This window comes from Pelophylax lessonae (assembly GCF_965119305.1).
Source record: "Pelophylax lessonae genome assembly, chromosome: 8".
NCBI lineage: Eukaryota > Metazoa > Chordata > Amphibia > Anura > Ranidae > Pelophylax > Pelophylax lessonae.
This window is the reverse complement of record NC_138775.1, coordinates 29,522,514-29,546,978: the sequence shown is the minus strand read 5'-3', so window position 1 is coordinate 29,546,978 and position 24,465 is coordinate 29,522,514. Positions and strand designations below refer to the sequence as shown.

The following is a 24,465-nucleotide window of genomic DNA, read 5'->3' as shown; positions in this document are numbered from 1 at the left end:
TAATCAGACGGCCAGGGAGGTTAAGGGGCGTGGCAGCAGGGGAGGTGGGGGGGGGGTTCTATGCCTAGATACATGCTACTGTGCTAATAGGTGTCCCCTGTTCCCATCTAAAAATGTTGGGAGGAATGCTTATTCACAAACTGAAGAATAGTCAGCACAGTTTACTATGATTTCGTGATGAATGGACACATGAGTAATTGGTACTGATCGCTCACTGTGTTCATTCAGGGACATAAGGGGCCAGTAAATTACATATTTACCGGCCGCTTCCCCCGCTCTCCATCCTGAAACATCCCCGTGTGCCTGCAGCAGCTGCCGGCAGGAGAGGAGAGACGGGAGGCTGACAGCACTGTGGGGGAAAGGGGCACACAGGAGGGCCCGGAGAGCAGATAGAAGGGGTGTATGTGCTAGAATCAATTCCCCTGCACTGCAGGGGAGGAGAAGCTGGCAGTGCTGCAGGGGGAGGCAGAGGAGGATCGGTGTCTGCAATTAAACAGTACAGCTGGATGCATCTGTTCATGCACCTAGAACCTAGTCGTACTTCATTTTGGCCCCGGTGTGGGCAGATTGGGGTTTTTTTTTCTCCCCTATTGTTTATTTTTTTTTTTGGTTTTTGTTTTTTTGCTTTTTGTTGTTTTTTGGTTTTGTGTACCGAAACTGAAACATGCAAATAAAGAGATATTAAAAAAAAAACAGTCCAGCCGGCCTTTCTGCTCAGCAGGTGCCCGGGCCCCTCTTTTGAATTGATGGGGCCCGGGCCCAGTACAGAAGGGCTGGCTTTACTGCCTTATCAGCTGCCCCAGGTCCAAAACACACAACCAGAAATGGTTTACAAATTATAGATTGTAAAAAAAAAACCCTAACGTTAGAAGCTGAAGTCTGCGGTTGCAATACACTGAAATCAAATGTAGCTTTTCTGCCTAACAGTGCATGCAAAACACAAATAAGAAGCTATTTTTATGCCTTATTAGTTATTTAGTCCGTGTTTTTGTGACAGTTCCCCTTTAAATTATTTACAAAAACCCAATTTTGAGTCCAGCCTGTAGCAGCTGCTCATCTAATAATGTGCTCTACACCCCGCTTTATACCAGCGTGTAGATACGGATCAGACTGTATATAAATAGCCGTCAAGTCACCTTTACATCTCTATTGCTATTAACACCAAGCAAAGAGCGCAGTCTCTGTGTCACGCATGGCTGAGCCGGCGAGTCAAGAGCATCGTCAAGGACGGCGTGCCAAGAGAAGCCTTAATGGAGCTGAATTTAACATGAGTCTCTACCGAAACGAGAGATAAATACAAGAGATTTGTTTTACCAGCCTGCCAGAGGGGAGGGCTCAAACGGCTGGCCTTAAAGTAGACATTCCTCTTAATGATGAAATATGAGTTTATATTACTGTGAAAGCCGGCTAAACCGTGACATTTCTGCAGATCCCGAATCACCATATTAACATTTCCATGGACGTCCAGCATATTAGAAAACCATATTGCAGTTGACACACCTAATTGAAATACCTAGTAAACAGCAGCCATATATAAAGGGGATTAGTCATGCGCTCACTTATGGAGTAAATGGTGTCCAGTGCACTCTAGACTCCAGTGAAGTCCAATAATTCACGTGCAGGAACATGCCCCCGATGAGGCAAAGTGGGCACTTGGTGGGGGAAAGCTCTGGACACATCATGGTTTAGGTGGCAATTAACCTAGGCATGCACCCAATATTTATGGCCCAAAAAGTAAACATCTGATCTGGCCATCACAACAAGGCATGCTCCCAACTATATGGCCCAAAACGTAGACCCCTAACCTGGCTATCACACCAAGGTACACTCCTGACTATATGGCCTGCAAAGTAGACACTTGACCTGGCTATCACACCTAAGCATGCTCCTGCCTATATGGCCCAAAACGTAAACACCTGACCTGGCCATGACACCAAGGCATGCTCCCAACTATGTGGCCCAAAAATTAGTAACCTGATCTGGATATCAAGCTTACGCACGCTCTTGACTATATGGCCCAAAGGGTAGACACCTGACCTGGCCATCAAACCAAGGCTTGGTCTTAACTATATGGCCCAAAAAGTAGACACCTGACCTGGCTATCACACAAAGGCATGCTCCTGCCTATATGGCCCAAAAAGTAGACACCTGACTTGGCCATCACACCTAGGCACACTACTGACTTTATGGTCCAAAAGGTAGACACCTGACCTGGCTATCACACCTATTCATGCTAATGATTATATAGACCAAAAAGTAGATATCAGACCTGGCCATCACACCTTGGCTCGTTCCCAACTATATGGCCCCAAAAGTAGACACCTGACCTAGCCAATACCCCAAGGCAGGCTTCCCAACTATATGGCCCAAAAAGTCAAAACCTGACCTGGCCATCACACCAAGGCGTGCTCCCGCCTATATGGCCCAAAAAGTAGACACTTGACCTGGTTATCACACCAAGGCACACTTCCGCCTATATGGCCCAAAAATTAGACACCTGAACTGGCCATCATACCTAGGCATGCTCTCATCTATATGGCCCAAAAAGTAGACACCTGACCTGGCTATCACACCAAGGCATGTTCTTGGCTTTATGGCCCAAAAGGTAGAAACCTGAACTGGCCATAATACCCAAGCATGCTTCCTACTATATGGCCCAAAAAGTAAACACCTGACCTGGCCATCACACTTATATGAGCTTGTTGGACATCCCATTCCAAAACCAGGGGCATTCATATAGAGTTGACATTCCTCTTAATGATGAAATATGAGTTTATATTACTGTGAAAGCTGGCCACACCGGGACATTTTGCAGATTCCAAAATCACCCTAATACCATTTCCAAGGACGTCTAGCAAAATAGAAAACCATATTACATCTGACACACCTAATTGAAATACCTTGTAAATATCAGCCATATATAAATAGGACTAGTCATGTGCTGACTAATGGAGTAAATAGTGTATAGTGTACTCTATACTCAACTGAAGTTCAATAATTCACTATTTGCAGGGACTTGCCACTAGTGAGGCAAAGTGGGCACTCGTGGGGGAGCCTCAGGTGGCAATGAACCTAGGTACGTACCCAATATAAATGGCCCAAAAAGTAAACACCTAACCTGGCCATTAGGGATGGGCCAAACACCCCCCTATTCGGTGCGCACCAGAACATCTCGAACAGGGAAGAAGTTCTAGCGAATATGCAAACTCTATTAAAGACTATGTGACACGAACATGAAAAAACAAAAGTGCTAATTTTAAAAGCTTATATGCAAGTTATTGATATAAAAAGTGTATGGGACCTGGCTGGGTACTGCCCTGGGGGACATGTATCAATGCAAAAAAAATTCAACATTTTTTTTTTTTCGAAAAGAGGCAGCGATTTTAACCTGTTCCCGACCGCCCGCCACAGTTATACGGCGGCAGGCAGCCGCTCACAGGAAAATCGCCGTAGCTTTACGGTGGGCGCAAAAGTTATTGCATTTACTAACTAGGGGAAAGATTTTTTATTGTTTTTTTTTTTAACTAGTAATGGGGGCGATCTGCGATTTTTTTTTTGCGGGACTGCGACTTTGTAGCGGACAGATCGGACCCTTGACTGACATTTTTGGGGGTACCAGTGACATTACTACAGTAATCAGTGCTATACATATGCACTGTTACTGTAAAAATTACGCTGGCAGGGAAGGGGTTAACTTTATTAGAGATCCAGGGGTTAAGTGTGTCCCTAAGGGCGTGCTTCTAACTGTCAAGGGGCGTGGCATTTGATGTAACCACAGAGACATACGGTCCTACATAGCAAGATCGTATAATCTCTGCACTTACATCAGGGAGAATGACAGGCGGCTTTGTTGGAGATGGAGCTTGAGAGGTCCTGCAAAGAAGAATGGGAGAAACTGCCAAAAAATAGGTGTGCCAAGCTTGTAGCATCATATTTAAAAAGACTGGAGGCTGTAATTGGTGCCAAAGGTGCTTCAACAAAGCATTGAGCAAAGGCTGTAAATACTTATGTACATGGGATTTTTTTTCCTTTTTAATAAATTTGCAAAGTTTTCACACAAACTTTTTTCACGTCATCATGGAGTATTGTTTTGAGGAAAATATTGAATTTAATCTATTTTGAAATAAGACTCTAACATAACAAAATGTGGAAAAAGTGAAGCGCTTTGAATACTTTCCAGATGCACTGAAGGTGGTAGGTTGGGCTTATTTAATCTGGGATTAGAGAGTCTGATAATAACTGTATAGGCAAAAGTTTTAGCTGTCATGAATGGGGGTTAACATTCAAGAACACCTTGCTTATGGTTGTGATTGGTTACAGCTAATCACATGGTACAGATAGCCAGGTACCATGTGACTGCTGTGTGCCAATCACAGATCACAACTGTAAGCAAGCTGCTCATGAATGGAAACCCATTAATGACAGTTCCTTTACATTGTTATCATGGGATCGCTATGATTGATCATAGTGATCACATGATATGAGCAGCCAGGTACCGAGCACTATGATCACGGGAGTGCACGCTCTTGCGCATGTGCAGCTCCCGACGTACAGGGACATGATTGTGCCTGTACATGCCACCTGTCTGCAGTAAAATAACCTTGGGCGGGTCGACAAGTAGTTAATCTACCATTTGTTAGTTGGTGGCTTACTTTCTGTGTGCTGATGTACAGTAGATATGCAGGTATACCAAGGCTTAAGTCATACAAGTATGGGGGAGTCTCAAACCATGACCAGTTGTGTCAGTGGGAATCGAGCTGTTTACTGAGTCTTGGCAGAACAGAGAACCCATCATCACCAACGGCTCCTGTGGGCGGAAGTGCTACAAAAAGTATTAATACCAAAAATGAGGGTTCAACTATATATGATACATAGTGCTTTAGTAAACTAAATGACATTCAGCTAAGGTTTGCATCTACTGTAGGTTTATGGGCAATCTCTATGTCTAAGTATAAATAAAGTCCCCAGTTCCTGGAGACATGTAGTTGGTATTTTTGGCTTAGGTTGAAGCAAAGGCATTTGATGCATGGTATAGAGTGATGGTAAAGATATATACTTCAATAGATGTATATCCCTCGTGCCTATGGAGGTCCTATCTGGGGGAATATAAATAAAGGTAGGTGAAGGGGTGATAACAGCAGCTGCTATAAATATAAAGTGTGAGTGGAGGAATGGAAACCCCAGAGTAATGGGATTTATTATAGCGCTTGCTGGTACTATTCAGGGATGGGCAATTGCTTGTTCATACCCTGGATAGTAAAATTGGCAATCAAGTGGTAAAATAAATAAAATATATAAATATGAATATATATATATATATATATATATATATATATATATATATATATATATATATATATATATATATATATATTTTTATTTATTTTACCACTGTATAGGCAATAGTGTACTATTCAATAGTGTACTATTCAGGGATGGGCAATTGCTTGTTCATACTCTGGATAGTAAAATTGGCAATTAAGTGGTAAAATAAATAAAATATATAAATATGAATATATATATATTTTATTTATTTTACCACTTGATTGCCAATTTTACTATCCAGGGTATGAACAAGCAATTGCCCATCCCTGAATAGTACCAGCAAGCGCTATAATAAATCCCACTACTCTGGGGTTTCCATTCCTCCATGGTATAGAGTGGCCTGAGCTGAGAAGGGCCCCCAAAAGTCTCTCATTTTGGAACCCTTCTCAGCTCAGACCACTCTATACCATGCATCAAATGCCTTTGCTTCAACCTAAGCCAGTTTGGAAAACAATCAATAAACTGCCTTGCAGTAGCTATTTATATGAAACGTCCGGCGCCTCTTTCCGAAAATCTTTGAGAACGCTGTGCTAAATTAAGATCAGTTCCGTTTTCCCAGAAGATTTCTATAAAAACACCCAACACATGAACGCAAAGTTGATTTTTTGCATAATTAAAACAATGGCGTTTGAATTGAGTCTATTTAAGTACCAAAGTTTGATGAAAGACGAAAAAAAAAAACAAAGAAAAAAAAAAAACGGCTTTTCTCGGCAAGTACTTTTGCAGCTTAAAGGAAGGATTTATAGAGGGTGCAAACACAGATTCTTTGATCCATTCTGCTTTATCTCAGAGGATTTCTTAATAAATTCTGGCCTTCTGTGGATTAGGAAATTGAAGACAAAAGGGGAATTATGTTGATTCAACAACAATGACATCAGAATCTGCGTTTTTTACCTCTTAGTTTGTGGAATTCTCGAGTCTAAGAGGTCTTTTGAAATCTCAGAGAGTTTTGTTCCTACCAGCCGAGTAATTGGAGCCTCCAAGAACTTGGGTTCTAAAGGTTTCTTTATTGTGAACATTCCATTAAGATGCCTGGCCTGAGACACAGCCTCTGCTTCTGGGGCCCTTCCAAGTCCCTGTGAATTGGCTCTCTCTTTGAGGGAACAATAGCGTTATTTTTAGCACAAGCTGCATATAGTGATTTGGGCCTGGGAAAGAAGACTGGATGGGGACCTACATGGAGAGGCTTGGTGGGGAGAAGCTTTGGTACAGAACATCTATGTTAGTAGAAATGTGTAGCTAACGAGAGAACTACACCCAAGCAGTCCAAAAACAAATATATTGTGTTCCCCAAGATTTTTCAAAAACCGGGGACATTTTTCTTTTGCTCTTGACCCATGTTACAGACAGTAAAAAATTTCAGTATTCAGGCTGGGCCAACATGTCCAATTAACCTGGGATGTCTATGGTAGCTTTAAAACTTGCTCAGGTCTTCTATTAAGGACGATTCAGACAGTAAACTGTGAAAGCTATTTAGCAAGCACTAAGATTGTGCTCATGGCCAGATCTATTGGGGTGCTGGGGTGGCCTGCTCCCCACCAGATTTCAGTTGCTCCCCCCCCCCAGATTTCAGCTGCACCCCCCATGGATGCTATGCCCATCAAGCTGAGCACCTCCTCCCATTCCCGCACTGCACACAGCCTGGGCACAGGCAACAGAGCTCCTCCTCCCCACACATAACTGAGATCACATTTTCTTACAGACCCAATCTCTATCTGCATTGGCTGGCTGCTATGTTGCAGTCTGACCTGTGAAATTCCCAGATTGGAATGGCAGCGCAACTTCTGTAGCCAGCTACAGACTGTACAGATGGAGACTGTGTCTGTAAGAGAATCCCATCTCAGTTATGTGCTGTGTGGGGAAGAGGAGGATCTCAGCTGAGTTCCCTATCGGCAGTGTGCCCTCTCCACTGCCCTACTGACCCCTGTACACTGTCCTGCTGACTGCATGTGCTCTGCCCTACTGACCCCCGTATACTGCCCTACTGACTCCTCATTCCAGTTGCACCCCCCTCCCAATCGTTGCTGTGCCCAGCCCGCTGAGCTCCTCCCCTTCCCGCACTGCATACAGCCTGGGCACAATCAGCCGGCAGCAGAGCTCCTCCTTCCCAAACATAACTGCTATGTTGCAGCTGTAACCTGTGAAATTCCCAGATCGGAACGGCAGTGCAGCTGCAGTAGTGTCTGTAAGAGAATCCCAGCTCAGGTATGTGCTGTGTGGGGAGAAGGAGCTGTGCTTAGTGCCCTGCCAGCAGTGACCACTGTCCACTGCCCTACTGAACCCTGTTCACTGCCCTACTAACTGCCTGTCCTCTATCCTATTGACCCCCATACACTGCCCTACTGATTCCTGTACACTCCCCTGCTGACCAACTGTCCTCAGCCCTGCGAACATGTATACTGCCCTACAAACCAATATCCTCTGTACACTTCCCTACATACTAATGGCCCTATCCTCTACCCTGCCCTCCTCCCATCCTCTGCCCTCCTGACATTTTTATGCTGCACTCCCAATTCAGACAGGCTATGCCCAGCCTTGACTGTGCTTAATCTCTTCCCACTGAGCCCTGGTTATCCTATAACTGGGTCTTTTTGCCCGTGTGAAGGGTTGCCCAATCACTTGACCACTGTGATGAATCATTAATAAAAAATAGGACCTGTCTATGACAGCTTGGTCACTGTGTGGAGAGCAAGCAGTAAATGCTCTCTCAGCACAGAGACCTTGGCCACCCATAGTTCGCGCATATATTCAAAACAAGTTTTAAATGTACGAGGCATTTCTTGTATGGTTTCTTCTCCATATGGAACTAGTGGAGAAAGATTAGCCTAACCGTCCACACACTTTTAAATGACACATTCTAAAACAAGGCTGAGCCTGAAGCCAAGTCCCTGGATGAGATGCACTTGGCCATTGCGGCCTTGCAATCTGGTAACACTGGATGGTCTCCCAATGAAGTTCTTAAAGGCCTATCTATGTAGACTCTGTAGCCCCTAAGCTACATAACATTCTGACTGAACCTTTAGCCACTGGATCCCTCCCTAACTCTATGTCCATTATTTTGGTCATCCCTAAGCCAGGGAAGGATTCTAGGTTATGCTCTTCCTATCGCCATATTTTCTTCCTGAATTCTGATGTGAAGGTCCTGGCAAAGATCTTGGCTGGGCGCTTGGGGAACATTATTACTACCCTGGTAAAAAAGACAAAGCTGAGCCTGGCCATCCTTTCCATTTACCTCACCCATTTCTTGTCCTTGCAGGTGGCATCGGTTGCAATGGTCCAGACAAAGGACAGACCCGCAAGTGTCTTGATGCAGTGGAAATTTACAATGTAGATGCGGACTTCTGGAGGGATGGTCCCCCGATGCCCTATCCTTTGCTCTCCCTTAGAAGCAATTCAAGCAGCGCAGGTTCGGTAGAAGGAAAGCTGTATGTTTGTGGCGGTTACCGTGGGGCAGGTAGGTGTCAACAGTTATCATCAGCCGATTACAGAATGTTCACAGTACATCTCAGAGTAACTGCATCCATACAGGTTATCTAACCTTTTATTTTTGTAATAAATATTACAGCTTTGTTATAGCATGCATGAAGGTAAAAAACATTCAGCCTTTAGAATGATTTTAACATTACATATTACTATAATCTATATATACACTGTAATGGAGCTCCAATACCCAGCCTAGGTATCTCCGCTGTATAATCCTTGAAGCTGAGATACTAAAATATCCAAGGCAAACTGGGGTATCATGAAAGGCTGAGTCCAGTGTTGTTGTACAGCAAGTCTGATGAGTGCAGACCAGACTGGGGTTCTTGGCCACCCTGTGCCCCTTGAAGCAATCCAAACAACACTCTCAGTGTCCATTCCGCTACATACATTATATGGAGAAAGAAATGTAAACACCTGACCATCACACCTTCCTATATGCCCAAAAATATATGGAAATTCCTCAAAATCATTGAGTTCTGGTATTTTCAGTGAAGGGTACTGTTAATACTACAGCATACAAAGACATTTTGGAGAATTTCATGCTCCCAACTTTGTAGAAACAGTTTGGGATGGTCCCTTCCTGTTCCAACATGACTACGTGCCAATGCACAAACAAGGTCCATAATTGTGCTTTTCTACCCTCGTGGGAACAATTGTGAGAAGACTCTTCTATGTTTCGAAATGACTGTACCCCTGTGTACAAAAAGAGCTCCATAAAGACATGGTTTGATGAGTTTGGTGTGAAGGAACTTGAGTGATCTCAACATAGCCCTGAAATCAACACTACTGAACATCTTTAGGATGAATTGGAATGCCAATTGTGAGCCGGGTCTTCTCCATCAACATCAATACAGACCTCTTTTGGCTGAATGGACATAAATTCCCACAAACACCCTCTAAAGTCTTGTGGAAAGTCTTTCTAGAATAGTCGTGGCTGTTATAACTGCAAAGGTGTGGCAACTCTACTATACATATGGTTCTGGAATGGTATGTCCAACAAGCCCACATAGGTGTGATGGTCAGGTATTTACAAACTTTTGGTAACCATAAAGTGATCTCTAAGTTGGTAGTGTCCAGGTAGCTGAAGTAAAAGTTATCTGATGACTTTACAATCCATGTTCCAGTACTTCCATGTTGGTTGGTGGGTGGACATAGTGGGGGTGGATGAGGAGCACCATGACTAATTAGTCTTGGAAACTCTAGCCAGTTGAAGAACAATGACCACTTTATAAGTGCATGACATAAAACATAGGTAACCTGTTTTATAGGATTGGGTTCCCCCTTCTATAGGGCTTTGGTACTGTTAGAAATGTTGTTTGATGGCACTGCAGTCTGTATCGCAATCAAGGTTGTCGATTTTTGGGTAAAAGCAGCCTTCATGTACTGGCCGGGCCCATTCCCCATTGGGTCAGCAGGGAGGCCCGGTTTCCTCCTCCCCAAGCGAATGCCACACCTCCACCTAACTTGTGACTGTCCTGCCCCTCCAGTGACAGTCTCTCTTGCTGGTCAGTTCAGCTCATCATTCTCTTGTTATGTTTCTGGCAGAAGGAGCCACACTGATTGGTCGAGGGTGCCATCTGTCATACTCCCGCTGGTGCCACCCATGGCTTCTTGCTGACAATGTCTCAAAGGGTCACCGGGACTGTTATACCTGAAGGGTTTCACATGTACTGTTTCTTTAAGGCTGGCTCCACCCAGGAGTGATGACAAGGGTCAAGGGGCAGAGTGGCCATCTTAGAGACATGTAATAGGTGCATTGATATACAGAGCTGTCCTGTAATGCATGTTGTAGTGTACAGTGAGTCCTGAATAAACATCCGTTGTTGCAGACCAGAGTCCTGTGTCTCTCACAACACGGAGAATATAACAGGGACTAGCAGAGCCACCTTGGCCACGGATGTGAGTGGTACATGTAATATGTAATGTAATGTACATTACCTGGGTTCCCTGAATGTCCACTGCATGCCATTTCCTGTTGTGTCTCCTGGACAGGAAGTAACAAGAAAAAACAAACAGATGTCTACTCCATCCAAGATCGAAAAAATTAATTACGGCTATATGTACACTTTAAGTAATCTCACAGTTTTAATTTCCTAATTAGGAGATCTATAGAAGAGCTGTAGGCATTGCTTATTCTATTATAAGTGGGAGGGGGGAAGACGGTATGCCGTAGGATAGTCCCAAAATTCTTCAATATAGTAAATAGATCTATTCTTCTTCGGTTGTAAGGAAATGTAAAGAATCCGTCATAGATAAAAAACGTCTTTATTCCACTGTGAGGGGTGGTGAACTCTTAACCTTACATTGAAAAGATGCTCAGAGCCCTTTTTGTATTGAATTTGTAAGTAGGGATTGTGTGTATAGCAGAGCTGAATTTTTTAAAACTGTTCAGTGCAGGGACCGTGCATGAAGTGCTGTAAATGGTAAATTATGGCAACCAACAGGATTCCACTGTGCAGCAGTTGAGAACGTAATCATCCACTTAGTGCTGTAGGATTGTGCGGCACACTACATTATGGATACAGGGAGAAAAAAAACAATATTATACAAAAAAGAGTGTGCAAAACCACTAAATATAAAACTGAGAATAAAGTCATGTAAATGCTATCCTTATACATAAATATGTGCAAAACACCAAAAAGTGTCAAAGTATTTTTAATAAAAATTAACATGCACTATAAATCAATAGAAAATTGCGGTGTCCACTTCCAAAAACAATGTTCAGGGCTCCATCGGAGAGCCAATGTGAAATCTTAAATGAATTGTCAAGTGCCACAGATCCACGTGACAAACCTTAGACTCAAGTGTGCAAAATCCCTTAGCAGGTATATATTATCTCCAAATCAGGGGCGTAACTACAGGGGTTGCAATTGTAACCAGGCCCCATGCTCCAGGGGGCCTGTGCGGCTGCCCTGTACACCTGGATAGGAGGGGCGGGGGGGGCAGCATGTAGAGAAATCACTGTCCTCCTTTTTCCTCCTGTAGCTGCAGGAAGAAAATAAAATAAAATGATAAAAAATAATACAATTAAAATACCAAAAAATAAAAACTACTGACACCAGTGGGTGAACTTCCGGGATCGCAAAGGTCACACTTGCAAACAGGCCCTGGCATTCCACCACAGTGGGAAGGCCTCAAGATGGCGTGAAGGGTGGCCCACTACAGAACTTGTGAAAGGGTCCCGCTATGGGACCGTAATAAAGGGCCCCCGCAATGAGAGTAAAGGGCCCCAGTGGGATCAGTGGGAAAAGCCCCAGGCTTGAAGGGAAGGGCCCTTCATGGTTTCTTTCGCCGGGGCCCTGAAGGTTCTAGTTACGCCTCCGTTCCAAATGATTAGAGATCTGCAGCACAGAAAGCAACCAATATGGATTGCTCAAGGATATATTGGCCACTTTAACACCCACAAGGTCTTCCCTGGCTCTCCAGGATCTTTGATTCCCTGTAATGGTACTTAGAAAAGAATACAAAGGACCATAGCATAATACTGCTAAAAAACACTAATTTATTTCACATAAATATACTCACTAGTAAAACAAACAACCTAAACAAACACCACACTGCAGTACACAGTGTGGTATATGATGTCATAGGCCGCTAGCCCCGACGTACATGTTTTGTCTATGCCTGGGATATTCTCAGGGGACACTTTTTCATTTTTATTTTTTTTTAGCTGCATTATGAAATAAATTGTTAACGCTGCTTTTTACCCTAAGATGCTTGTGAGTATATTTGCTTGAAATTATTGTTTTAGCAGTATTATGCTATGGTGCTTTGTACTGTATTGTTTTAAAGTGGTAGTTAACTCCACTATGAAATTTTCTTTTTAAGGTCCCCCAGGTGGGTTATGCCATATTGTGCTAGTATGCACCCCGGTGCGTCCATCTTTGCCCGGTCTTCCTTTCAGGTCCTATGCCTGGTCAGATGTTGGTGGAAACAGTGTGAGCCAGTCATCATTGCTGGTCTCCTTAGGGCAGGGGTGTCCAAACTACGGCCCTCCAGCTGTTGCAGAACTACATGTCCCATGAGGAACCGTTTGAATGCGCTTTAGGGTTGTTGAGGCTAATTAGGGATATTGATGTAAACATTCCAATTTTTCAGCACTTTCTCTACTATGGGGCCGTGTTATTTACATTCCAGATATATCTTTTTTTTTTTTTTCCACAATCAAATCAAATTAAAAGTTGAACAGAACAAAAATTAAACAGGGTAACTTGTACAGTTAGAAAGTAATATTCACATATAATAACAGCATATGTAAGTACATATTAATTAATCATAACATTGTATGGAAATATACTGTATATTAAGAAAGTTCCCCAGGAAGATGTCATCTATGACGAAACGCGTCGGTAAGGCATGCTGACGTCCCCTACATACTACCCGGAAGTCGGGCGGCTGCATCTTCGGATCCTGCCGAGAAAGCGCTTTTTTATTCTGTTTGCATGTTGATCTGGACTGTTCGTGCCCCAGCACTGTACTTGATTGGCGCTTCTGCTAGGCTGCACCAGCTGGAGGGATCATCCCATTTCCATTGGATCGGTCAAGGAGCTTACCATCGATACATTGAGTTGGGCTCTTATTCATCCAATTTGCGGTAAGCACATAGTGTGACCCTTCATTTCATCACGGATTGGAAGTTATAGCACTGCGGTGGATGAATCTCTGTCTTTGCTGCTTTATATGGTTGGGCTTGTTTACATCAGATTTGCGGTGAGCGCATAGTGTGGCCCTCAAGTTTTCACAAATTGAAGAGTTATCTATCACGGTGGAGGAATTCTTGTTTCTACACTTTGCACAATCTTTTAGACTATACTTTTTAATATATCATCCATTGATTTACCAGCAGTATTTTCATTGCCTTATTTAAGCACAACTTTTTGAATACACTTTTTATCATTTAGATGTGTATCAATTGATTTATCAGCATTATTTTGATTGCCTCATTTAAGCACATGTTTTGATATTTTATGTCTCATATTAGCCCGGCTCTTACTTTTATATTGAGAAAGTTGTATTAGTAGATAGGTAGTAAAATAAAATGAAATATAATAAAAAAAATAAAAATAAAAGGCCTATTTGTTACTTGGGTTAAATGTCACATTAATAAAGGAACGTCAAGTTACTTCAGTAGGAATAAATCTGCGGGCATCCAGATATATTATATAACCCTCCCCCAAAGGATCTCATTTATCCCTTGTGCTTTTTGTGGAGTGCCCCTTGGAGACATTCAGCCATATTGATGCCTTGTGGTTTCTATGTATGTTCAATATAGGATAAATCATCTTAGAGAACCAACAAAAAAGCTCCCTGAGGAAGACTTACAAGTTGAAACACATCAGGGTTTTCTTATGTATTGGTGTAGACAACAACAATTTATGATTCCAACACTGTACGCACAGCATATTGTACCATTTCTATACGTTTTTTTTTTATAAAATTGTTTCATGTTTGCAATACCTTTTCAGCTCATTTGAGCTTTTTAATGATTTAATATTAAAGGAGTTGTAAAAGCAGAAGGTTTTTTATCTTAATACATTCAATGAATTAGGATAAAAAGCCTTTTGTGTGCAGCAATCCCCCTCAGCCCCCCTAATACTTACCTGAGCCCCATCTCTGTCCAGAGAGTCCCTCAGCTGTCTGGAACTCTCCCTCCTGATTGGCTAAGACACAGCAGCGGCGCCATTTGCTCCCATGGCTGTTAATCAAAGTCAGTCAGCCAATCAGGATAGAGAGGTAGAGAGGGGGTGGGGCCAAACGGCAGCTCTGTGTCTGAATTGATACATGGAGCTGTGACTCGGCTCAGGTGCCCCCATAGCAAGCTGCTTACTGTGGGGGCACTCAACTGAAGGGAGGGGCTAAGGGCAGCAAAGAGGGACCCAAGAAGAGGAGGATCCAGGCTGCTCTGTGCAAAACCAACTGCGCAAAGGAGGTAAGTATAACATGTTTGTTATTAAAAAAAAAAAAAGGAGACTTTACAATCACTTTAACAAAGATGTGTAATTTCCCTTTTATACATTTGGTTTATTTACTTTACTTTGTAATTTGGTACCTTAAAGTGCTAGCTCCGCCTTTTCTTCCCTTTGTGGTTTTTTTACTTCAAGGCATGGTGGACACTGGAAGTGGATCAGAACTAGCGAGTACATTTCAATCTAAGCACCACTCCTGAGCACAGGAGGTTGTTATAAGTCACTTTACATTTATTGTATATTGATATGTCAATCAAGGAGCTTACAATCTAAGGTTCCTATCTCACATATTAGGGCAAAATTACCTACCAGCATGTCTTTGGAATGTGAAAGAAAACCAGAATGAACCCATGTAGGCACAGGGAGAACATGCAAACTCCATGCAGATAGGGTCCTGGCTAATATTCATGGGCGTCCGAAGAAATTTTTTCAGGGGGGGGGGGGGCATCATTTTAAGGCCACCCATGCTCCGCCCCTTTTCAACAATGTCATAAAGGGTAGGGGCTTAGTCATTGTACTTATTTTGAGTATTTATTTTAAAGAGCAAACAGCAGCATTTATTTTTAAAGCATTTGTTAACCTAAAAAAAAAAAGAAAAAATGTATCCTGTTCCCTTAAAGCGTGTTTACAGCACAGTGCTGTGGCTGATCCTGCCTGGCTATGTCCTCCCCTCTGTAAACTGACCACAGTATACCATGGCTGCTGAACCCTGGCGCCATCTGCAGCCCTCCTGTCCTCCTCTGTCCTCTCTCCCCCTCTCTCCCTGCCTGTCTGCCCCTGTGTTAGTGCCCCCCCCTCCCCTCCTGCTGCTGTAGTTTCATTTAAATTTTCATATCCTGTCTTCAGTCTGTTTAATAATCCTGTGTGCCCCTGTGTCTGCGTTTTATAAAAAAAAGCCATTCTTTACAAGTTTTCCGAGCGCTACTCGTCGCTCACGTGACCCACCGCCTGTCCCCTCCTCTCCCCCTCCTCCCCTCCCGACTGACATCAGTGAGGAATCCTCTGCCCCGCCCACTGCAGGCAGCTGTCAGACGGGGAGAGGAGAGACCCGACGGGTCACGTGAGCGGCGCTTGGCCCTCTGAAAACTGGTAAAGAAAGGTTTATCTTTTTAAAACACAGACACAGATACATAGGCACACAGGATTATTAAACAGACCAGACAGGATGGTATAAAGTGGCTTAACAACCACTTGAAAGGGGAAGTTGAGATTCCAGGGGGGGGGCATTTACCCCCCCTTGCCCCTACCTACGGACGCCCATGATAATATTGAAACTGGGAATCCCAGTGTTGCATGGAAGAAATACAAACCACTAATCCACTGTGCTGGCCATAGTACATCATTTGACAGGTAGAATCATTTGTATATGTGTATTGTAACAGTGCATGCAGCTGTTTGCATGGAGCTGTAAACCTGACTGTTTATTTTACAAATGCTTGACTATGGTATATATATATATAGTAGAAAAAACACCAGTAGAGGCTTTCTACTACATGCAAAACATCCTGCACCTTTCATAGACAATTTTTCAAAGAAATCACAACACCTTTACAGGGAATAATTTAAATTTTTTGTGTCCTGGAATGACATGTATTTGCAGCATATTACACAATTTAAATAATTATTTTGTTTTGATGTGATTTTTACACATTCTTGTTTCCCTAACCATTTCCGGACCGTCCACCGTATATTTACTGTGGCAGGCTGACCTACCTGCGTGAAACGAAGTAGACCTATGTCGGTTGCACTCCTGCAGCTAGGGGGCGAGTGCGCACCACTGGTGGCGCGCTCCCGCCACCACTTGTCAGCGGGGACTCGAATGCACGTGGCAGGCGGCTCCAATTGCCACCCGCGATCATTCCCCGCTGAGAGAGAAGAATGATCGCTCCCCGCTGAGAGAGAAGGACGGTCAGCTGTTGTAAACAAATCTGACCGTTCTTCTCCCTGGAATGATCACAGAGCTCCTGTGATCCTTCTATATAGGATCACAGGTCTCTATGATCACTTCACAAGCCACGCCCCCCACACAGTTAGAATCACTCTCCTAGGCTCACATTTAACCCCTTGATCACCCCTAGGTTAACCCCTTCCCTGCCAGTGTCATTAGTACAGTAACAGGGCATATTTTTAGCACTGATTACTGTAGTAATGTCACTGGTCCCCCCAAAAGTGTAAAAAATGTCAGTCAGGGGTACGATCTGTCTGCCGCAATGTCGCAGTCCCACTAAAATTCGCAGATCGCCGCCATTACTAGTAAAAAAACAATAAAAATTACATAAATCTTATGTTCTTATGACATAAATCGTAGTTAGTAGACGCGATAACTTTTGCACAAACCAATCAAAATACACTTATTGCAATTTTTTTATACCAAAAATATGTAGCAGAAAAAAAATTGGCCTAAAACGTTAAAAAAATTTTATTTTTTATTTTTTATTTTGAGAATGTCATATAGCAGAATGTGAAAAATATTGTTTTTTTTATTTTTTCAGAATTGTCGCTCTTTTTTTGTTTATAGCGCAAAAAAATTAAAATCGCAGAGGTGATCAAATACCACCAAAATAAAGCTCTAGTTGTGGGAAAAAAAGGACATTAATTTTATTTGGGTACAGCGTCTCACGACCGCGCAATTGTCCGTTAAAGTAACGCAGTGCCGAATCGCAAATTATGGCCTGGTCATTAAGGGGGCAAATTTTCCCATCCAGAAGTGGTTAAAGTGACTTCATCATAGGAAAATTATGTGGGCTGCCATTACTGACATCTTCTTTGGCTGTCGTGCTGATGCTTGGGCTTCAATAGTTTCATAGTCTCTGACTTGGAACAAGTAAAGATATAAGGAAGAACAGTTTTAGATCTGCTGGGAGGGTGCCTCTGACAATTGTAGCTGGCCATACACAGTGAGATTTCTTGCATTCGGTGTGCAAGCTGAACAAATGAAATCTAACAAAATCCTCCATAGTAAATAGTGTGGATAGGGGAATCCGCCTTGCTTGGCTATTGTGTTCTATTCAAATGACCTGAACAGTGGCTGCAGCAGAAGCTGTGTGCCTGCCGATGCCGAAGATATTGTTTGATATTGCACAGTTCATGTCTCAGGTGCCAGTGTTCTCATTGCCACCTACATGTGCCATAATTAGGCTCATGTACACTCATTTAGTGCCTCTTTGTTTGTTCAAGCTTTGAATGCATCAAGATCCTTTTACTTAAACTGCATGGGCCAACACATCTGCTTTGTACAGAACTGTTTGAAAAACAGTCAAATAAATAGGACTTCAGTGTGTCAATCACTGATAGATTTATTGTGCTTGCCGCGGTTATTGTCCTGACCATTGCCACAGTTCATGTACCAGTCATTGCCATAGTTATTTATACTGCTGTTCTGGTCAATGCCACAGTTAATGTACTATCCATTGCCACCGTTTAATATACCAGACTTTGCCAGAGTTAATGTGTCTCAATTGCCACAGATAATGTACAAACTAGCCATAGCTACAGTAGTGTAAAATCATTGCCACAATTATTATACTAGCCATTGCCACTGTTAATGTACTGTCCGTAGCTACAGTAATGTACTATCATTGCCCCATTTAATGTACCAGCCATTGCCACAGTTATTATGCTAGCCATTGCCACAGTTAATGTATTAAACACAGCTACAGTAATGTACTATAATTGCCACAGTTAATGTACCAGCCATTGCCACAGTTATTATGCTAGCCATTGCCACAGTTAATGTACTAACCATAGCTACAGTAATGTACCAGCCATTGCCACAGTTAATGTACCAGCCATTGCCACAGTTATTCTACTAGCCATTGCCACAGTTAATGTATTAGCCATTGCCACAGTTAATCTAGTGTACATTTCTACGGTTAATGTGTCATGCATTGCCACAGTTAATGTGTTAGCCATTGTCCCATTGAATATGCCATCATTGCCACTGTTGATTTACTAGCCATTGCCATAGGTAATATGCCATCATTGCTACAGTTAATGTACTGGTCTTTGCCACAGTTAATGTCTACCAATTGCTATGATTCATGAAGCAGCCATTTCTGCAGGTAATATGAAATCATTGCCACAGGTATTGTGCCAGCTGTTGCCACAATGAATATACCATCAATGCCATAGTTAAGCCCTTTCCCTTCATGACATTTTTGAAAAAGGGGGGAGCATGGGTGACCTTAACATTATGCCCCCCCCCCCCCCGAAAAAAGTTCTGCGGACGCCCATGATTGCCGCTGTTAATTTACTAGCTATTGCCACAGTTAATATGCCATCATTGCCACAGAAATTTTTCCAGCTGTTGCCACAATTAATATACCATCTAGCCATGTGCAGTTTGTTTCATTCTGAATAAATATTTGGACACATTTTTAGTTATTCGGAGATTTGTATATATTCGAATACCCGAATTGCAGTATAAGCAAAGTTTACCGAATGCTCCAAAACGAAACGAAACAAAATTCGTCTGAATTGTGAGAAATCAAATTAAAATTCGAATCTAATTTTTACATCGAATTCGAACTGTAAACATATTTCTGAAATCAAAGACTGTGTGTGTTAATAGAGTACCATTTTGAAATTTCAAAGCATTTTCAAACAATTTCGAAGAAAATTCTAAAAGGACATAAAACAAATTCCGAATACGAATCTCGAATACGAATTGAACAAATTAACCAAATGTAACTAAATTAAAAAACTAGATTACGAATCTAAATGAAACCAAACCAAACAAATTTTTTCGTCATGCACATGTCTAATACCATCATTGCCGCAGTTTATGTATCAGCCATTGTTACAGGTAATGCCATTATCCTATTGAATATACCATCATTGCCGCTGTTAATTTACTAGCCATTGCCACAGTTAATATGCCATCAATGCCATAGTTATTGTACTGGTCATTGCAACAGTTAATGTACAGCAATTGCTAAGGTTCGTGAAGTGGCCATTCCTACAGGAAATGTACCATCATTGCCTCAGGTATTGTGCTAGCTCTTGCCACAATTAATCTACCATCATTGCCACAACTGTTGTGTCAGCTATTGCCATGATTATTATACCATCATTGCCACAGTTATTGTGCAGGCCATTGCCACAGTTGATGTATTAGCCATTGCCACAGGTAATGCCATAGTCCCATTGAATATACAATCATTGCCACTGTAAATTTAATAGCCATTGCCACAGTTAATATGCCATCACTGCCATAGGTAATGTACTGGCCATTGCAGCAGTAAATGTACAGCAATTCCTAAGGTTTGTGAAGTGGCCATTGCTACAGGAAATGTACCATCATTGCCACAGGTATTGTGCTAGCTGTTGCCACAGTTAATATACCAGCATTGTCACAACTATTGTGTCAGCTATTGCCATGATTATTATACCATCATTGCCACAGTTATTACACAGGCCATTGCCACAGAGGATGTATCAGCCATTGCCACAGGTAATGCCCTTAGTCCCATTGAATCATTGCCACTGTAAATTTACTAGCCATTGGCACAGTTAATATGCCATCACTGCCATAGGTAATGAACTGGTTATTGCCACAGGTAATTTACAGCAATTGCTACGGTTCATGAACTGCCCATTGCTACAGGTAATGTACCATTACTGCCATAGGTATTGTACCAGCTTGTTGCCACAATTAATATATCATCATTGCCACAGTTACTGTTCTAGCTTTTCCACAGTTATTTAATAATTTATTGTCATGGGTATTTTACTGGCCATTGCCACAGTTAATGTATTGCCCATTGTCACAGTTACTATACCAGCCATAGCCACAGCTAACGTTACCAGTCATTACCACAATATACTCACTAATGTCAATGTACATGAGCAGTCAAAGAAAAAAGCTGATATGTTTCTGCAAAAAGAACATGCACTGCACAACTGCACATACACAGCTGGCTGTAAAACGTAATCTGTTGAATGCAGTGCTACGTCAAACATCACTGATGGACAGATAGAGATTTATAAACCTCTGACTAGATTTAAACATTCAGTAGTCAGGAACATTCAATTATATTTCATTTCAATCAGAATAATGGAAAGATATCCTTATGCATCTTCCTTTGCCGGGTTCTCTGCCCTCCGATAACCCCCGAAAACACCATTATGAAGCTTCACCTCTCTGAAAAGGATTACAGGCGCATTGCTCATCCCTGCACCGCTGATAAAATTAGACTCTAATCCCTCATCTTGTTCAGCTCTGGAATGAACATGTCAGGAGGATTGCCCAGAAAGACATTCGTCCGGACGTCTCTCAGGAAGATGGACAAGTGTCTAAGCTTGATGTGACCGAAGCTGGCAGTCCTAGGATCGCCATTCCGACCTTACAGACTCCAATGTCTGGGTGAACGTTGTCCCAAAAATCTTTTCTTTTTTTTTTCTTTTTACTTTAAAGCCCAATTGAACGTAAAATTTAAATCAGCTAAATATGTTCCAGGTACATCAAAACAAGGGGTTTGTAAAATCTTGTTTTCTTTAGAAAGCAGCTACAGCCTGACTAGGAATGCCTGTCCCCTGCCAGCATGCTGCAGAGAGGGACACTTACTGTCAGCGTAGAAGCAGTGGTCTTTTTGCAGAGGTCCAACATGCCCCCTGCTGAGTCAGACTAAAGTTTGCAATCAGGAAAGCCCATGCTCCCAGCTGATTGAAGAACTCTTGCTCTGATTCAGCAAGGGGCATTTCTGACCTCTGCAGAGAGACCACTGCTTCCACACAGACAGCAAGTGTCAGAGACATGCTGCCCATAGGGCAGCGGAAGCTCCAAGGCAAATGCGCAGGCATGGTCCTGCAGGTGCCCGCCTTGCCGGGCACAAGTGCAAACGCTTGTCTTGCCGGGCACAAGCGCACAAATATATTCCCATGTACATGTGAACGCCTATGCGTATGCACGCACATGTTAGCCATTGACACTGGTGCCGGAAAAAAAAAAACCACTGGTGCCGAATGGCCTATATAAGGGCAGCAGCTGCACTAGTACATAGCTATCTGATCTGCAGCTTTACCCATGTTCCTGTTCCACTGCTTTTAGACAGAGAGCAAGTGTCAGGGATGTGCTGCTCATAGCACAGTGGAAGCTCCAAGGCAAAGGTTAATGCAAAGGCGCGGTCCTGCAGGTGCCCGTCTTTCCGGGCACAAGTGCAAGCAATTGTCTTGCCAGGCACAAGCGCACAAATATATTTGCACGCATATGATAACACCTATGCACATGCATGCACGTGTTAGCCATTACACTGGTGCCAAAAGGCCTATATAAGTGCAGAAGCTGTACTAGTACATAGCTATCTGATCTGCAGCTTTACCCAGGTTCCTGTTCCTGTGGTCTGTGCTTGATTCCTGTGTTTGACCCGCCTCATCCTGACCACACTTGCTCTCACCTGTCCTGACCTCAGTTTGCCTTAGACTTCGTTTATCTCTGCTCATTTGCCTGATATCCTGTTGCCAGCGTTGCCAACCTCTGCCTGCATCTTGACCATTCTCTGCCTGCTGTTTATGCTTATACCTGATGGTCCGTTGCTGACCTGGCTTGTCTGACCCTGCATCCAGTCATCCATCTGTCCTGCTCTACATTGTGCCTGGTGACGCTGGTCCTACATCTGCTGTGTGCCGCCAGCCTTCCAGCATCTGCTAATAGCTGCTGCCTACCCAGCCTGAGGTCTGCTGTTCCTGCTGCCAGCTATCCAGCCCAGCTCTGGTGACACACCTACTACGCACCTCTGCAACCAATGGAAGATCTTACAGGCACTCTTATCTCACTGCGCTCTTGTAGCCACTGTCACAACACTGGTTCTTGAGCCGAGGCTGTATGAGAGGTCTCCCTCAACACGTCAGGCTCTGCTACAAGGTACGTGACAGCAAGGGTCCTGCTCCGTAGAATGCTAGCATGAGAACGGCTTTTCTAATCAGCTTGTGGATGCTTTCTAAGAAAAATCAGCTGTAAGTTTTTTTTAGTACTATTGCACCTAGAATGTATATAGCAGGTTGTTATATGGAGTGAATAAGCTCAGTGGTGGTGAGTTTTTTTAAGTGAGTCATGCCAGTCCAAACTGTGGTTAAGGGCTTTCTGGCCCACTTTTATTTAAGCAAAAGAAAAGTTCACATAAAAATTCCCACTCAGGAGTTTCAGGTTCACAAAGCAAACAATCCACAAAAATACCAAACCATTTGGCTCTCTTGCCAGCAGTCCCGCAGTTCTCTTTTGTCTCCCAGACCACGGGCTCTTCAGGCTTACTCAGCCTTAGGTACAGCACCTCGCTGCTCTCAATATGGGGTCTCCAAGCACCCTGCGTTCTCTCACTCTTCCAGTGACTTATGAACTCCCTCCAGCTCCATGGACTCAGATTTCTCAGTCCCCACAGACTCCCGCAGCTGTCCCGACTCTCCCAGTGATGTGGACAAGGAATCCCACCAACATGGGGTGCAGCCTCTTGGCAGGAACACACATCTGTCTCATGACAGGACTCTGTCTCCAAAATAGGAGCGCTTAGCTATGCTCAGGCTTGGCTTACACCAAGCATGTACATCTACATACTCACACAACAATAAGAAGTCTCCAATAAGCCCTGAACACAGGATTGGAGACTTCTTCCCCATCAAATCTCTTTGAAGTCTCCAAGCTCCAGACCCTGATCTAGTATTACAAACCTAGAGAACACAGACTAGCCAGTCCTCTACACTCAGTATACATCCTCTGGAGCTTTGCACTCTGCCTTATTGGAATCCTGTGTGTCTTTTCCCTAAACTCACACCGTCGTAACCCTTGTACTGTTACAAGGGTTAAACTGAAAAGGCCCAAGTCTTCTCAGATGGCCACTATCCCACTAACACCAATGATTTGGGGAGCTAGTCTTCCCTACTGGCCATTATCCCATTGACACCATTAATTTGGGGAGTTATTTTTCCCTGGTGACTTTAATCCCTCCAACACCAATGATCTAAAGCAGTGGTCTCCAAACGGCAGCCCCTGGGGCCTGGATGTGGCCCTTTGCTTGCTTTTATCTGGCCCCCGGGACATTATTCTCCCCACTGTCAGCAACAGTAGGCCATAGTTCTTGCCATTCTATTCCTCCTACTGACACCAATAAAGGGACACTAGTCCTCTCACTGACACCAATGATGGGCACTATTCCTCTCTCTGACACCAACGATGGGGCACTTTTTCCTTACATTGACACCAATAATGGGGCACTATTCCTCCCACTGATGCCAATAATGGGCACTATGGAGAACTATTTCTCCCCCCTAATACCAAAGATGGGGAACTGTTTACTCATACTGATACCATGTACTGTAATTTTCTATTACCGCTGGCCACAGTCCAGCCATCCTAAAGTTTGAAGGACAGTAAACATGCCCTTTGTGTATAAAGTTTGGAGACCCATGATCTAAAGCAGTGGTCCTCAACCCTGGCCTACAGGGCCCACTAACAGGCAAGATTTGCAAGATAACTGAAATACATCCCAGGTGATATAATTTGCTGCTCAGTGATTGCAGTACTCTTGTCTGCATCTCCCCAAGGTAATACTTAAAATCTGGCCTGTTAGTGGACCGGAGTTGAGGACCACTGATCCAAAGGACTATTTTCTGCTGGAGTTCACTATGCCACAACACCAATGATGAGGCCATTTTCCCAATCACAGCAGTGATTTGGGCAACTACTATCTCCTGGGGGCCA

The 24,465-nt window shown here is 43.2% G+C and overlaps 1 protein-coding gene across 3 annotated transcripts in view; it reads left to right on the top strand.

Moving 5' to 3' along the window:
* The window catches only part of KBTBD12 (kelch repeat and BTB domain containing 12), a 152,728-nt gene that overhangs the window by 68,146 nt on the left and 60,117 nt on the right, over positions 1-24,465 (top strand). For 2 of the 3 annotated variants that reach the window (XM_082265982.1, XM_082265983.1), the window contains exon 5: positions 8,582-8,779. The exons of the other annotated variant lie outside the window; for it this stretch is intronic. In XM_082265982.1, coding sequence (XP_082122108.1) covers positions 8,582-8,779 — 198 coding nt within the window. The remainder of the gene's footprint in view (positions 1-8,581; positions 8,780-24,465) is intronic. 3 annotated transcript variants of the gene reach the window in all.